At 57.0% G+C, this 15,126-nt stretch overlaps 8 protein-coding genes across 8 annotated transcripts; 1 reads left to right on the top strand and 7 right to left on the bottom strand.

The window, feature by feature from the left end:
* Positions 1 to 478: 478 nt before the first annotated feature.
* ACA1_060950 (uncharacterized protein) lies at positions 479 to 1,586 on the top strand (the record flags this gene model as incomplete). Its single annotated transcript, XM_004339322.1, has 2 exons — positions 479 to 1,309; positions 1,380 to 1,586. The coding sequence occupies 2 exons, from the start codon at positions 479 to 481 to the stop codon at positions 1,584 to 1,586; spliced, it is 1,038 nt and encodes a 345-aa protein (XP_004339370.1).
* Positions 1,587 to 1,744: 158 nt separating this feature from the next.
* Positions 1,745 to 2,725, bottom strand: ACA1_060960 (DnaJ domain containing protein; the record flags this gene model as incomplete). Its single annotated transcript, XM_004339323.1, has 2 exons — positions 1,745 to 1,837; positions 1,874 to 2,725. The coding sequence occupies 2 exons, from the start codon at positions 2,723 to 2,725 to the stop codon at positions 1,745 to 1,747; spliced, it is 945 nt and encodes a 314-aa protein (XP_004339371.1).
* Positions 2,726 to 2,915: 190 nt separating this feature from the next.
* Positions 2,916 to 5,751, bottom strand: ACA1_060970 (uncharacterized protein; the record flags this gene model as incomplete). The annotated part of the gene is made up of 9 exons (XM_004339324.1): positions 2,916 to 2,951; positions 3,209 to 3,277; positions 3,369 to 3,576; positions 3,651 to 3,760; positions 3,921 to 4,317; positions 4,405 to 4,628; positions 4,709 to 5,107; positions 5,284 to 5,400; positions 5,509 to 5,751. The coding sequence occupies 9 exons, from the start codon at positions 5,749 to 5,751 to the stop codon at positions 2,916 to 2,918; spliced, it is 1,803 nt and encodes a 600-aa protein (XP_004339372.1).
* A 125-nt stretch (positions 5,752 to 5,876) lies between these two features.
* On the bottom strand, positions 5,877 to 6,503 carry ACA1_060980 (uncharacterized protein; the record flags this gene model as incomplete). The annotated part of the gene is made up of 2 exons (XM_004339325.1): positions 5,877 to 6,261; positions 6,412 to 6,503. 2 exons carry the CDS (start codon positions 6,501 to 6,503, stop codon positions 5,877 to 5,879), a joined length of 477 nt encoding a protein of 158 aa, XP_004339373.1.
* A 345-nt stretch (positions 6,504 to 6,848) lies between these two features.
* Positions 6,849 to 9,615, bottom strand: ACA1_060990 (Ser/Thr phosphatase family superfamily protein; the record flags this gene model as incomplete). Its single annotated transcript, XM_004339326.1, has 14 exons — positions 6,849 to 6,954; positions 7,031 to 7,107; positions 7,191 to 7,339; positions 7,405 to 7,494; positions 7,554 to 7,643; positions 7,673 to 7,770; positions 7,892 to 7,996; positions 8,137 to 8,319; positions 8,409 to 8,507; positions 8,595 to 8,696; positions 8,848 to 8,898; positions 9,025 to 9,118; positions 9,199 to 9,379; positions 9,502 to 9,615. The coding sequence occupies 14 exons, from the start codon at positions 9,613 to 9,615 to the stop codon at positions 6,849 to 6,851; spliced, it is 1,539 nt and encodes a 512-aa protein (XP_004339374.1).
* Positions 9,616 to 9,873: 258 nt separating this feature from the next.
* On the bottom strand, positions 9,874 to 11,880 carry ACA1_061000 (uncharacterized protein; the record flags this gene model as incomplete). Its single annotated transcript, XM_004339327.1, has 9 exons — positions 9,874 to 9,945; positions 10,024 to 10,193; positions 10,280 to 10,384; positions 10,492 to 10,621; positions 10,779 to 10,868; positions 10,976 to 11,074; positions 11,374 to 11,431; positions 11,547 to 11,635; positions 11,788 to 11,880. 9 exons carry the CDS (start codon positions 11,878 to 11,880, stop codon positions 9,874 to 9,876), a joined length of 906 nt encoding a protein of 301 aa, XP_004339375.1.
* Positions 11,881 to 12,162: 282 nt separating this feature from the next.
* On the bottom strand, positions 12,163 to 12,751 carry ACA1_061010 (Tim10/DDP family zinc finger superfamily protein; the record flags this gene model as incomplete). Its single annotated transcript, XM_004339328.1, has 3 exons — positions 12,163 to 12,225; positions 12,351 to 12,456; positions 12,666 to 12,751. 3 exons carry the CDS (start codon positions 12,749 to 12,751, stop codon positions 12,163 to 12,165), a joined length of 255 nt encoding a protein of 84 aa, XP_004339376.1.
* An 87-nt stretch (positions 12,752 to 12,838) lies between these two features.
* On the bottom strand, positions 12,839 to 14,000 carry ACA1_061020 (cytosolic coat protein; the record flags this gene model as incomplete). The annotated part of the gene is made up of 6 exons (XM_004339329.2): positions 12,839 to 12,969; positions 13,036 to 13,143; positions 13,218 to 13,322; positions 13,405 to 13,511; positions 13,573 to 13,646; positions 13,842 to 14,000. Coding segments are annotated over 6 exons (684 nt in total), but the record flags the coding sequence as incomplete, so codon positions are not given.
* Between the last annotated feature and the right edge of the window lie 1,126 nt (positions 14,001 to 15,126).

Consider the following 15,126-nt stretch of genomic DNA (forward strand, 5'->3'; position numbering starts at 1 on the left):
AGGCACGACGTTGGTCTGGTGTTCGGATTCCGACGGGGTGTTGGTGCAGGCCAGAGTGGCAGCACTCCTGGAGAAATCCACGTCCCTTGTCCGCCTCCAACCGCCCGTGATGCGTGAGTTCACTGCGGCTGCTCCGTGTTCGTAACGCGGAGGCCTCCAGGCGACAGTCATCTTTCCTCCGTCTCGGTTCTTCTGGTTCTGAGAGTTTCTTCCTTTCAAGCCGAACTTTGCACACCACACAGGCCGTGCCTCGGACTTCACCTGTTCTTCCACTCGCTCTCCGCCGAACTGCCGACTACCATTAACCGGCTTGCACAGAACGACACGACACCACACGACCGCAGCCCCCCCACATACAATCGACCACCGCCCTGCCATGGGCCTACCCTATCCTCCATCCGATTGCAACAGCAGCCACATCACAACACCCGATTCACCGACATCGACACGAGATAACAACGTCAATAGAAAGAAGACAATGACGAGCAGGGAGAGCTGCAGCCTGGACGAGGGGGCGGTGGTGGCCGCTACCGATTGGGCGAACGGAATGCTGGGCCAGAACAAGTCCGTCGAGCTGCGCCTGCGCCCGCGCACAAGCAACAACACCAACCGCAACAGCCACGTCAACATCGAAGATGATCACAGTCACAGCAACTCCGGCAAGGCCAAGGAGGAAGAGGGATGCAACTCGAGCGACGCTATGGGCCGGACTGGGATCTTAAACGACCAGGATATCACCCGGCGAATGGAGCTTCTAGCCAACAACCCGGAGGCGCACGAGGTACCCCAGCCGCCGCCGTGCAACTCTCTGGCCAGGCGCGGGCTGCGCTATCTCAGCCTGGCCGCCATACTGGTCGCTTGGCTGTGGCTCACTTCGCTCGAGGCCAAGATCCGCGCTGTGATGGTGGCCCTCACCTTCTCCGCCATCGAGTTCCACTTCCGAGCCGTGACCCGCCCCAGTGCCGCCGAGCTCAACAAGACGATCCTCAACTCCACCTCCACCATCAACTCCAACCCCGGCGAGCGGGACATGCGGAGAGCCATTGGCCTGGCCCAGGTCGGGCGTGTGAGTTCGACCGACCAGCTGCGGGCTCTGGTGTCGACGGCCCGAGCGCGCCTGGCCCAATCGCACCTGCGTACCAACGGCCACACGACGTGGGAGCAGTTCTGGGCCAACGTGTTCTACGGCCCGATCATGAACGACTTCTACCGCCACCACCTCTTCGCCCTGGCCCTCCCCTCCTTTCTCGCGTGGGACCCTCTCGCGCAGGCCCTCCTCCTCACCCTCTTCTACCCACTCAACATATGGGTACGCACATACATTATTTGTTCTACATGTTCCAACATGTAGAAGCTGACGTCAGCAATATGTTGTGCAGGTGGCAGAGGTGGTGATGGGGTACTACTTGTCGCGCGTGTGGCGTAGGCGGGCGTGGTACTATCGGGGCAGGTGGGCGCGGCTCGACGGCAACATCACACTCGCCTACGGCCCGCTCTGGCACCTGCTCGGTGGGCTCTACGCGGTGGGCTATCCGCTGGTCTATGCGCCCGCGCCGGCCTTCCTCGCCTCCCTCCTCGTCATGTAGGGTCCTCACCATCACCTCCCCTCTGTTTGTGGGGCTGAGACCAGCCCGTGTAGTGCGGATGGGATGGAACATGTAGAGACATACTATTTACAAAGATATAGTCTTCAATATAGAATACGTTACTGTGCAAGTAGAGGGTGTGAAGAGTGAGTAGGACCTCAGTGCTGCATGGGTGTGGAAGAAGATGAAGATGCCTTGCGGCGGTAGCGATGGTTGAAGGCCCCGAAGAGCTGATGTCGATCGTACGTCGCCTGCGAAGGAAACCGCCGCCCGCACTCTGCGCACACCAGCTTCTCTTCTTCACCTCTTCCTCCTCCTCCTCCATTCTTCTTCTTCGTTGATGTCTGCTCGCTTGCCTTCTCCTTCGCTCGTCGTAGCTCTTCGACCTCCTCGTCCACCTTCTTCTCCGCCGTGTGCCTCCCTCGTGCGCCGCCACCGCCTTCGTGCTGGCCTCGCGGCTCAGCCTGCGGCGTTGGTCGTGGCGGCCGCCCGGTGGAGTTCGACGACGCGTTGATGTCGGCGTAGTCGAACGGCACTGATCGCGACGTCCTCGGCCGCTTCTTGGCTTCGAAGCTCTCTGGCCGTTTCCGTTGCTTTGGTTCTTCTTCTTCTTCTTCTTCTTTCTCCTCCTCTGTCGCCTTCCTCTTCTTCTGTTGCTCTTCTTGTTGCTGTTGTTGATGATGTTTATGCTCACGCGCTCGTCGTCGCGCGGCGTGCATGGCCTCGGCGTAGGCGTGCGCGAACTCGCTCTGGCGAAACGAGGCCTTGGGTCCTGCCCGAAACCAGTCGGACGACGTAGAAGATGACGATGACGATGATGTAAACGAAGATGAAGAAGTGAATGACGACGTGCTGGAGGATCTCTTGGATCGAAGGAGCGAGGAGAGGTAAGTGGCCTGAGACTGGGGGTCGACCAGGCACTCGAGGGCCTGGGTGAGGGCGCGAAAGGCCCGCGGGGCGTCCGGATGGCAGCACTTGTCCGGATGCACACGCCTGGCCCGCTCGCGGTAGTGCCGTCGCACGCGGCGCGGATCCTCGATCAGCTCCTCGGCCAGGCCCAGGCACTCGTAGTGCGAGCGCGCTGCCAGCACCGACGCCACGACCTCATCTGCAGCCTCACCTTCGTCTTTCTTCTCCATCTTTTTTTTTGATTTATTTGCATTTTTTCTCGTTCTGAAAGTCAGTAATCGAAGTCATAAGACATACACGTACACGCCATTTCCTGATTTTTTCCTTGAACTTTCGGTTTTGATTGTTTTTGGTTCGCGGCCCAAGCGGACGAAGCTCGGGTGTGGTACGAGGAAGACCTCGTCGGGCACGCCTTCTACCTCAGGCGGCCTCTCTCGGTTCGTGTTGGGTTCGTACCTGTACGTTCGCAGTCAGTCATCACCTGCAGAGTTCACGCGGAACGAGTGATGTTAGGGGGACTGGGTAGAACTGACCTGCCGCTGCTGTACACGACTGGCCGCCACAAGCCCAAAGTATGCTTTTTTCGCCGCTCCGACCATGATGATCGCTGTGTGTCGTGTCGTGCGTCAGTCTGAGTTTCATGATCATCACAGTAAAAGCACAACGAGGAGGCCTGTTACGCGAGCACTGGTGGAGTGGCCCAGTGATGGCACCGGGAGCGGCTGGCCCGTGTGGGTGTAGTCCGCTGCGTGTTTGTTGCGATTGGTGCCCTTGGCCCTTTTCTGTGCATGTGTGTGTGGCGTGTGGCGTGTGCGGTGTGTGGTGTGTGCGGTGAGAACGGGATCAGGCGAGAGGAGTTATAGGGACACTTACGAAGGCCAAGACGGGACCCTTCAATGCTCGGCTGCCCCGCATGCGCCTGGCCCGGTAGCCCACCACCAGTTCGTTTTGCTCCACCATCTCCCGGATAATGTTTGACAGCGGGCGGTCGGCCACCGCCACACCGGTCAGACCAGCCTGCGCGTAGATGGGCAGCGACGCGCCCACGATGGCCTGGATCGAGCGCAACTGCTTCTGGTGCCTGGCCGGCCCCAAAACGCGAACACTTGTGAGGCCACTTCTTTCCGAGAATAAAGAAAAGGCCCAACGGCGTACCACGCTGAGTGGACCACGAGCTCGGGCTGGTACACCTCCGTATTGGGGGTGATACACGAATTGCGCAAGATCAACCGCCGCACCGTAGGCGTGCACTCCTCGTCTTCCGGCTAAAACACGACACACACGACACACACGCCACACACGACACACACGCCACACACGACACACACGACACACACGACACACGACACACGACACACACGACACACACGACACACCTCATTTCAGACTTCAACCCACATAGCAGAGATTCGTGGCGGTGAATACCTCGGAGTGGTCGCCATCCACGGTTCCGTTGTCGCCCGGGTGCTGATGTCGTCGCAGAACGCGAAGCAGCCGCTCGGACGCGCGTCGGAGCCGCTTGCCGTCATCCTTGTCGGCTCGCCGCTCGCGCTCCTTGGTCAGTCGCTCGACCACCTCCTCCAGCCGGTACCGATCGTGCTGGCCCAGGGCGAGGGCCTCATCTTCCTCCTCATCGTCGTCGCCGTCGTCACTCTCCACCTCCGCAACGCCGTCGCCGTCGTCGTCGTCACTCTCGGCGCCCCACTGGACACGAGCGTGGTCGACGATCTCCAGGAAGACCAGAAGCGTGTCGACAGTCGCCTGGCGCACGTCAATGTCGACACCACGCTCCTCCAGGCACTCGAGAAGCAACTCCACGTGCCTTTCCATCGCGCAAGATGAGTGTGTGCGGTGGTAAGCGTGTGTCGTGTCGTGTCCTGTGCCGTGCGTTCGGTGTCGAGTCACGTACTCTTCAACCCAGGCTACGAGGTCGGGCGGGGACAAGAGGGTGCCGAGCAGGCCCACCGCCGACAGGGCCGCGCTTCGCACAGGCGCACTGTTGCCCTCGGTGGTGCAGAGGGGCATGAGCACGGAGTCGATCATCGCCACGACCTCTTCCCCCACCTCCACCGAGTCCATCATCGCCATTTGCCACAGGTTGACGAACTGAATTAAACCCACCACCTCAATAGCCTGTCCGACCGCACACACCGCACACACCGCACGCGAGGTCAGAAAAATGCAGCGCAAGCCACGAAGAAATGTGTTTGTACCGCTGCGCGAAGGTCTTCGTGATCGACTCGGCCGGCCGCCGCACGGCGCGGGCAATCTTCGTCGCCCGTCGCCGGGCCTGCCGTGGCGAGGTCGGTGAGGGCGGCCAGTAGCCCGGAGCTGCTCTCAGCGCCAACGGTCTGCGGGCACCACAGCCCCATGCGCCCGACCACCATCACCGCCACCAGCTTCTCCTCGACCGATCGGTGGTGCCCGCCCGCCGCGGTGGTGGTCGTCGAGGCGGCGACCAAGCAGCGCCGCAGGTGGGCCGCAATGGGCGCCGAGTGGTCGGAGTGGGGCGACAGCACCGCGTCGATGCGCCTGCGCGCATTGTCGTCGTCGCGGTCGGCGGGCTGAGGAGACAGGAATGCGTGGAGGCTGTGCAGGGCGCTCATCCGCTTCTGCTCACTTCACGCAGCAACCACTCAGCCCGTGTGTCGTGTGTCGTGCGTCGTGCGTGTCGTGTGTCGTGTCGTGTGTCGTGGGTGGTGCGTGTCGTTGGTCGTGTCGTTGGTCGTGTCGTGTCGTGTCGTGTCGTGTGTGCGAGGTTGTACTCGTCGTGGTTCAGCCACTGTACGCAGCGCCGGGTGTAGTTGTCATCGTGCGCGTCGCGGTGCCAGTCGGTCGGCACCAGGCCGCCGGCCTTCTCGCGCGCCACCTCCCACCGCTCGGCCAGTTCCCACTCCGGCACAACCTGCCAACAAAAATAAATAATTGAAGAAGTGTAACAACAGAACAAAAATCAAAAACAATCAAAATAAATAACAAATAAAAGGACAATAATAAAAATCGTCATGCGTACACGCTGTGGGGGTTCGGGATGCGTCCGGGAGCGGTAGCCATCGAGGCGCCTGTGCGCCTCCTGACGCTCGTGCTGGCGTTTGGCCTGCTTGCGCCTCAACTGTGTGTTTTTCTTGGCGGCGGCCTTGGCTTCATTCTCCTCCCTCGCCGCTCTGTCGGCCAGCTCGTGCGGCAGCGCTCGCTGCTTGGCGTGCAGCCGGCGCCCGACCAGGCTGTGCGCCAACTTCTCCTTCGCCCTCTCCATTTCTCTCGCGCTGTATTGCTGCGCCACCTTGTGCCGGAGCCATTTTTATAAAATAGTCACCTAATTCCGATCACAAAGTGAAAATATTTCGAAGGTATTTATGGAATGCACGTAAAGGGTGCCCGCTATTGGATGATGCAGACGAGCACGCGGCTCTGGCGTTGTCGGCGGGTCTTGGCGTCCTGGACGGCCTGGACCTGCTGGAGCGAGGCCCGCATGGGCTTGATGGAGACGCCCTCGGGCGTGGTGATCTCCACCAGGTGCTTGTCGGCCACCTCGGCCAGCTCGCGCAGCTTGGACATCCGCTCGAGCTCGATGTCACGCACCAGTGCCGTCTTGCCCACCACGCTCGAGTCGGGCATGATCGAGGGGACGGCCGACGGCGTCGACGACGATGAAGCCATGATGACGGCGTCGCTGGAGAAGACGGGTGTGGTGGTCATGGTGTCAAGTGGAACGCCTCTCGTTTCGTTGAAGCCCATGGTCTGCTCGCCCACGAGGCCGGCGTCTCTGTAACTGAAAAATGGACCAATAAAAATGAAATTTTAGTTGCATGTCAACACAACCACATAATCACAAAACCAGAAATCTAATCATTTAATCTATAAAACCTGTATTATGGACTATATTTATGGATAAAAAGATGATCAGCAAGCGTACGTGTCTTCCTTGATCTGCTTAGACCTGATCTTGTGCGGGTGCTCGTGCCCAGAGATCTTGATGGGTGTGGGGGTAGCCAGGGAAGTCGACATTGTCGTGGTGTGGTGTAGATAGAAGTGGGAGTGTAGTGACTGAGGTGGTGCTTGGTTTGTGGATGGCTGAATGAAGTGTGAGGCGAGCAGTCAGGGATTTTAGATAACCCCCAATTCGGGGTGGTGCAGACTTAGTGACTTCCTGGCGAAAATTGGCGTGTGCCTGGTTAGTTAATCCGCCGATCCAGTCATCTGGCCACCTCAAACGCCAGGTGCGCCACGACCACAAATAATAGGATGTTGTGTACACGTGTTCAAACAAACAGGCTGCTTATCTTACGAAGAAAAAAATAATACTACTTACAGACAAAACCAGAAGTGTCCTACAAACAGAGGGCAGAGAACTCAATGTGTGCTCTTGGTGATGGTGAAGCGGTCCCGCACGACGCCGTCTCTGGCTGAGTGGTACTTCCAGGTCATCGTCGTTGGCTGAATGTCGAGGGTGGCGTATCTGTGTGGCGCGGACGTTCCAACACAACCGATGAGCCGGCCATGCATTGCTTTTGCTTCTCTTGCGCCGCACGTACCCCATGTCTTCATTGTAGCGGGCGGCGGTCCACGGGGGCATGTGCGCCGACGGCCACGGGTCCAGCCCTTCGATGCACTGTGTTACACACGTCGGCGTTGTTTAAGGCTGATGTCAAGGTTGAGCAGAGAGAGAGAGAGATGAGGGCCGAGCATGCGTACACCGGCGGCTCCAGCGACGACGTAGGCCGGAGCGCCGGGGTTGACGTAGTCCTTGCTCATCACCTGGCCCCGGTAGATAGCGTAGTTTCGCTCGTAGGAGTGCTCGTGGGCTCCAATGTACAGATCGACCCCGTACTTGTTCAGCAGGTCTGTACAATTACAATCGGCATATCAGTCAAACAGAAGCAATCGAGTCCACCCATCATTTTCGCACCTTCAAACGAGTCTTGTAGGTACTTGGCGTAGCCGACGGGTTCGCCAAAGTACTCTGCGTTCGAGGTGTAGATCGGGCGGTGCGCAAACACTGTGATGGATGAGGAGGGTGAGCGAACCAAAAAGATATGCATCCGCCGGGAATTGAACCCGGGTCTCCCGCGTGGCAGGCGGAAATCTTGCCACTGGACCACGGATGCCTTGGCTGAAGCTGCCGAGAGCGCAGGGCCGCGCGGGCGCCTGGGCAACTGAAGGCGGAGGACGGGTACCAATGATCCAGGGTCGTGCGGGGCTGCGGGCAGAGGCGGCTTTCTTGAGGTCGCGCTCGAGCCACGCGAGCTGGTCCCCAAACTGCGCTGCGTAGGGACTGCGATAGAAGCGAGGGAGGAAGGAAGATTGGTGATCACACCTTAAGCCACAACACGCACGACACACACGACACACACGACACACACATCTTCCTACATGCTGGTGGAGGGTGTGCGTACGCGTAGGGATAATCGGTCTCCGAGCTAAGGGAGATGAAGTGGGCCAGCGAGTAGTCGAAGCTGTAGAACATCGACGTGTTCGATCCACTTTCGGGTCCGGGCATCCTACAGATCATTTCATCCGATTATTTGTGGGCCGTGTGTGGTTGTGTCGTGTGTCGTGTGCCGTGTGTCGTGTGTCGTGTGCCGTGTGCCGTGTGCCGTGTGTTGTAGTGTAGTAGTGTGTGGCGTAGTGTGGCGTGTACCTGAACCGGTGGTTGTAGGCCGTGAAGTTGGCCGAGTAGACAGCACACAGCGGGTGCATGCACGAGAACTCGTGGTTGCCTGGACCCACCATGTAGGGCACCGAGGCCGGCAGCGGGTCCATCCTCTTGAACCACTGATCCCACACATACTCGTAGATGTTGCCAGCATAGTCATCCGCATATCTATCATCTCGTGTGAGCCACAACATGCCCGTGTGCGTGTGCGTGTGCGTGTGCGTGTGCGTGTGCGTTGTGTGTGTACGTGCACGTACGATATGTCGCCCACGTGGAGGACCCAGTCGATCGCAGAGGAGTTCACCAGGCCCTTAACGCGTTGCACAGTGTTACGGCTGTTGTGCACCCCCATGTCCCTGCTCATTGGCCATTCACAATTACTTAAATTATAAATATAAACATGTAACTCTTTAGTCACGCGCAACGCGGTTGGTTGTTTTTACCCGTAGACGGCGATCGAGAAGGGGCGGGGCTGGTCGATGGCGCTGGTGAACGAATGCTGGGCGCTCCACCCGCCCTGCGCGTCGCCGCACCGATAGTAGTACCTGTACCGCACGCGTGCCATTCCAATCGATCGCCAATGGTGAGACGGTTCAGAGAGTTGGGTCTTGATTTCCAAGGCAAGATCACACACACACCACACACCACACACCACACACACACACGCATACACACACAAAGGACGACGGCGCGTACTTGGTAGCGGGCTTCAGTCCGGTGAGCACCACGTGGTGATTGTAGCCGGCCCTGGCCCGAATAAACGAACTGATTAGTTATGTGTTGTGTTGTGTTGTGTTGTGTAGTGTTGTGTTGTTGTGTTGTGTGGTGTGTGTGTCGTGTGTGTCGTGTGTGTCGTGTGGGAGGTGAGCTTACGTTACGAGGTAGGATGTCTGCAGGCCATGCGCGGTGCCGATGATCGGACCACCGGGCGTCAGCGACCACTGCACCATCGACGTGTTTGTGGGCACTGGGAGCGTGGGCGTCGCGTCAGCAGGTGCGAAGAAGCGGGTTGTAGAAACCCAGCAAAAGGGAGGAGAAAGACTGTACCGTAGGTGAGCCACGAGACGGCCATGCGGGAGGGATCACCCGCGAACGCCACGTGCACGCCGCGCGGAACGGTCTTGTCGGCAACGCAGAACTGCAGACCCTGGCACACGTGATCGACGTCGAGCTCCTCGCGCAGGTTGAACGCGAAGAAGTCCCTGTACGACACCACAAAGTCCACGCACTAGGCCACAACAGCCACCGCAAATTAATTGTGTTTCTTTATTTATTCCATACAATAATTTTTTTTTAAATCAAATAAAAAAATAATAAAATCGAAGATGGATGTTAGTTAGGGGGGGGTACGAGGGTGTGGATGTAGGGAAGTTGGGTGAAGAGATCGTCGCAGGCAGCTCGCAGGACCGCCTCGATTTCGGGGGCAGTGTCGTTGGGCGCCAGGCGTCCATCGATCCATCCCATCACATCCTCGCACAGCTCACATACCGTCCCGCTTGCACGCTGGGCATCCAGGGCGCTTTTATGCGTTGAAGATGCAGAAACGGCCCACGACAGGGACAGGAGCGCCAGCAACAGTACCAGCAGCCCTGCCTTCATCCTTCTCAGCTTTCTTTCTTTCTCTTTGACGGTTGGCCAGTGTGTCGCCCTTGGGACCAAAAAGCGATCGTCATAATTATTGGTAAATAATTGTACATTTATTTATCTCTTTATTTTTATTCGCTACTGGAGAGAGAAGGGGGCTGGCGGCCTTGGTCGGTGCTTGGTCGTCTCGGCCCAAGAGACCTTTGGTGGCTGCGCCCCATGATGGTCACCCAAAAGATGATGGTGAGCGTCGGATGAAACGTGTCACTGGGGGGGAGGGCAATGAACCTTTTGAGCCTCATCAGCGAAGCTGTGAGCATCATCTTCCTCTTCTGCGCCGTCGTCATTGATGTCCTTGCCGGGAGACAAAGGACAGCACCACTTGCGCGACTTGGCGTAGAGGATCATCGCGATCTCGTGCAGATAACACGCGAACGTGGCAGCGCCGCCCACCGTGCCTGGTGTCGTGTGTGTCGTGAGTGTCGTGAGTGTCGTGAGTGCCATGTGTGGTGTGTGCTCGAGGCGATAAAGAACTTGGGCGTACAGATGAGAGAGAGCCAGTCAAATGTGACGACCTGCTCGGAGGTGCCGACAGTGAATGTAGAGTAGGAGAAGGTGATCGCGATTCGATCCTCATGTCCGGGCTGACCTGCAGTCATTCGCACACGAGTGAGCCTGCCAATATTCCATGGCCGTTCTCGCGCATGCACGCACGCACACGCACACGCACACGCACGCTCATGGTTGCGATCATACGGTTGAAAGTGGAGGATGTGGATGCGGAAAAGGAGATCTCGGTAGAGTCGTGGAGATAGATCGCTTCGTTTTGCGTCAACGCGGCCCAGTGCGAAGACTTGGGAACCACCAAGAAGCTCGTGTCTTCATTCTATCGTGCACAACACGCACATGCAAAAGGCATACGGGGTAGCACGCGCACGACATACAAACAACACACGAACAAGACACACATGACACACGACACGTAACAAAGCCAACTCGAATGTTAATGGAAGGCAGGTGAGGGCGGTGGGGTGCGGTGGTACCCCGATCGGTGTTCGCGAAGAGGCTGAGTAGAGCACGACCGCGAAAGGCGGATTCGACTTGAAATTAGAGATTTGGATGGTGAGCTGGACCTGGGCGGCGAACACACAAGGCAGCAGCGAGTCATGTGAGCACAAAGAAAGAAAGAGAGCGAAAGTGAAAGTGAAAGTGAAAGCGAGATCGGGAGGGGGGAACACACCTGCATGAAGATGTGCTCGTCGATGACGGCGGTCATGATGTTGCTCGCGTTCCCATTGAACTCGACGCACTCATGCCCCTTGAAACGGCCCTCGGACATCTACACGCAGCCAGCGACAGCGCGGGTGAGAGAGTTTGCGCAAAGGCTAGGGGCAACAAAAGCAGAAGTAACGTTTGAGTTCGGGCGTCACGCACCACCAGGCCTCGGGCTGAACATTTGGTCCCGCTTCCCAGTGTTAGGTTGTGTCGTAGACATGAGGCCCCCTTGAGACTGCGACAACGAGAGTAAAACGGCATCAGCGTTCTGTGTGCAGTGTTGCGTGTGCGGTTGGGCGTGTGTCGGGTGTGCGTGTGTGTGCGTGTGTGTATGTATGTGTACTAGTGCCGTTTGGGAAACACGGGGCAGACGAGGACGGTGGGGAAGTCCAGCTGCCTCTCGAACCTCACCCCGGTCGTCCTGCAGATCCCGCACGAAGAGAAAGACCGACCAAACCAAAAGAGCGAAGTGAAGCGAAGAAAAGAGTGTTCAGAGCGAAGACGACGCGGTGAGCCAAAGTGGAGGGGAGGAGTACCAATCCGGGTTCGTGTAGGAGAGATAGCACTCGTAGGATTGATAGCCGGTGTAGGCCAGGACACACGCCAGGGCAACCACCCAGACCGCCTAGGGAACCACGGATTAATACTTGATATATTATTATTATTATTATTATTAATTCATATGTTTTTTAATGTTTGAGTGTAGTGGTACAGTTATAGCATATTAGAGTTATTTTGATAATTAATAATTAATCAAGATGGGGCACTCAAGTCCACCTTGCTGAAGCGAGTGGCTTGCTTCTGGTCTGCTGTGGTCTGGGCGATGTAGACCATATCGCCCACCGAGTAGCCCACCGTCCACATCCACATCTTTGCAAACCGGTTTCCTCTTCCTCTTTCTCCTCTATCTTGCGGTCCGTCTCTAACAACTTGTCTTTCAACAATTCCACACAAGCCAAGAGCCAATCCGCACGTCCCCGCTCCAGGTGCATGTTGAGGAGTGGTATTATTTTATAAATAGTTGGATGGAACGTGCAGCAACTGGATGGCCATCACTCTTTGCAGTGTTCTGTGCCCCTACTTTCACACAGGCGTAGCAACCACATCTCGTGGTTGGCCTTGAAGTGTTTGGTTTTTGCCCACTCGCGTTTCTTACTGCGGTTGCGGCTGTTGCTGCTGCAGCCCCTGCAGCACCTTGCCCACGCGGTTGTGCACCTGGCCAAGAAGAAGAACAAGAAGAAGAAGAAGAACAAACAAGAAGAGCGAGGAGGAAGCGAAGACGATTGTGGCGTCAGTGCACTGAAGGAGGGAGAGGAGAAAGCGAGTATGGTCGTAGGTACCTCCATGTACTTCTTGACGCATCGATCAGCGCAAAGACCTTCCGACACGCTCAGCTCCGACTCACCCAAACGCAATACGCACTTCTTCCAGCACTGGTGCTGCATTCTGCAAGTCGAGATAATGGATTTAATTTACGTTCGATTTTTCTAGGAATTGAGCGCAATGAAAGCAATTGGCAGCGTGATCGATCGATTGCCAATCCTCTCCACCACAGATTGGTTCGCCGTTCTTTAAATTGATTGATTGATTGACTGAACAGATTGCCGCCCATCACGAGCAACTCCGGAGCAAAGAAGGAAGAACGAAATCGCTACCTGTTGTACATGTCCTGGAAGGCAACGAGCTCCTGCTGTGCCGAAGCCAGCATCTGTTCCCGCGTCATGTACTGCTCGTTCGACATCTTGATCGAAACTGTTGTCTCTTCGAAGAAATTCAATTTCCTTGATTTTTCCTCCTCTCCTCCTAAAATTCGTGGTGGTCGGCTTCATCACCCCCAGAAGAGTGGGCGCGAGCGGGTGGCTCTGGTCCCGCCGGGACCGTTGGCCAGCGAAGACACTGATCGCTGCAGTTGGAGCACTTTCGTCCACAGGGATGATCTCATGTTGTGGAGCGAGCCAGCTTGTAGGTTCACCCAGAAAGGAGGTTAGAATCAAGAATGCAAGCGGAATGGAGAGGGATGCACACCTTCGAACATCAACTTGAGTCGAATGATCTGAACGAAGGACAGGAAAAGGACCAGGCCGGCCTCCCATAGGCCCCACATGAGCGTCCACTGACAGGTCGACTCAGCCACTTACCGGTCGAGTCCGAAGACCGAAGTGAGCTCAGGCGAACCTTGCAATTCGGTGATGATGGGGGTAACGTACGATCACGCTGCAATCGTTCGCGGGCTTTGTAGTGCGCCTGACCGTCTCTGATCGCGTCGATGCTCTTCCTCAGCTGCCATACGCTCAACTCTAATGGGTCCTCGGCTGCGACGTGGCGGAGGGGAAGTGTGGTGAGTCTGCGTGCGGATTGATCAATGCCTCTGCGAGGCAAGAACTGCTGACGTACGTGGAAGGTCCGAATGCTTGGTGTTGGCGCTGATGTGAACGTCCACCACCTTCTCGGTCCAGGTAGACATCTTGTTACCAAAGCACAGGCGATGCTCCCCTGTGTGACTGCGGTCGGCGAAGACAGAGTAAGCCCAAGCAAACAGCACAATACTATGAATGAACGCACCTCGGGAAGAAGGCCACATTGTCGCCCGTGGTACCGAGATTGCTATGCAGCACATCCCTGTTGGGAGCGTACACCTGAAACCTCGCAATTACATTCAATTAAATGATGCAAATAAAGTAAAAATTGTGTGTTGTGCTGCAGCAATCACGCGCGTCCTATCTTGAACAGCAGCGAACACAGAACCAAGCACAGACACGAGGAAGACGGGAAGACTGCTTTTGTGTTGACGATGAGCTTGTTGAACAAAGCAGGCAAGGAGATGGACGTACCGTGAAGTCGATATCCCGAATGCCACCCGAGATGACCTGGTATTGCACCACGACGGTGCTGCCCTGGTCGAGAGGGTGGTAGAAGCATTCTTCCCGCCCAGGCGGCACCTCCCATTTGAGGCCACTGACGCCCACCGCCACCAGCGTGGTTGACAGCAGGCTACAGCAGAGGAAGACGGCCAAATCAAGTTGGCAACGAGAATGCATATCTGGCCGGGGGAGCTGAGGGCGATGCGAAGGACCAAAAGTGGGAAGGGGTCAGGGTGGTTGGAGGAGGTGGCGGTTGTGAGGGTATCCTTGAATGGTCGCCACCCAAGCCCGAGTTGTTCTGTGGCGGAAAATTAGAATGGGGCTGATCGCAGGTGATGCTGTCTTCCGCGCCCGCCTCGGCTTCTGGACAACTACAGGTACCCGATCAAGCCTCCGGGATTGGTCATGTGGCGGCGCTTGCCCAACTACGGCCCTGGCTGTATCGGCGTCGAGCCTAGGCGCCAGGCCCATTTCTGAATTGGGTCGAAAGTGAGGGAAATTACGCCACATTAGTTCTCGTTTGCCCCTACACTCACCACACTCGGGACCACCTTTATCTCTCGATCTTCCCGATCTAGCTGCAGGCGACCACTTGAGTGCATCTGATTTCTTGCAGTTCCCTTCCGCCTAAGACGACGTTCACCGGCAACACCGGTTCGACGAGGCGCTGCAAGCACTGGTGCGCCGCACAACAGGTCGAGCCCGAAGCTAAGAGAGTGAAAATTGGGTTGTTCTTCCTCCTCTGCTGACACCCCACGCTGCCGTTGGTCTGCCTACTCCCGATGGAACCCGGCAAAAACCTGGAGAAAACTACGGGAAAAGACTGCCCGAATTTCCAACGTCTCGGAATTGGGCTGCTCCTGCAAGGTGTCGACACAGTGCAACACCCAATCACAAGACCTGCAGCGAGAAGGGCACGTGATCTGATCCAATAGTTCGACCGCCTGCCGACCTCTCACGGTTCGTCCACGTGAGCAAAGACAGGGAAAAGTCTTGGCACTCTGTCGCCCTGCGCCGATTCAAGTTTGAATGCAATCTCGTCCCGCTAACGGGCCGTCATCACAGCCGCGCCAGCTATGGTAGTGGGACCTCTCACGACAACGTCACTCAACCCATTGGCAGGAACCCGCAGGCCCACGACGACCTGCGACAGCTGGAAAGATATAAAGGCACCTAGAGGCCGCGGCTACCAGAGAGAAAACTGCGCGCTTTCCTCCTCCCTCTTCTTTCCCTTTGAACGTTGTCCTTTCGCACA

The sequence above is a fragment of the Acanthamoeba castellanii genome (genome assembly GCF_000313135.1).
Source record: "Acanthamoeba castellanii str. Neff unplaced genomic scaffold scf7180000084599, whole genome shotgun sequence".
NCBI classification, from domain to species: Eukaryota; Discosea; order Longamoebia; family Acanthamoebidae; genus Acanthamoeba; species Acanthamoeba castellanii.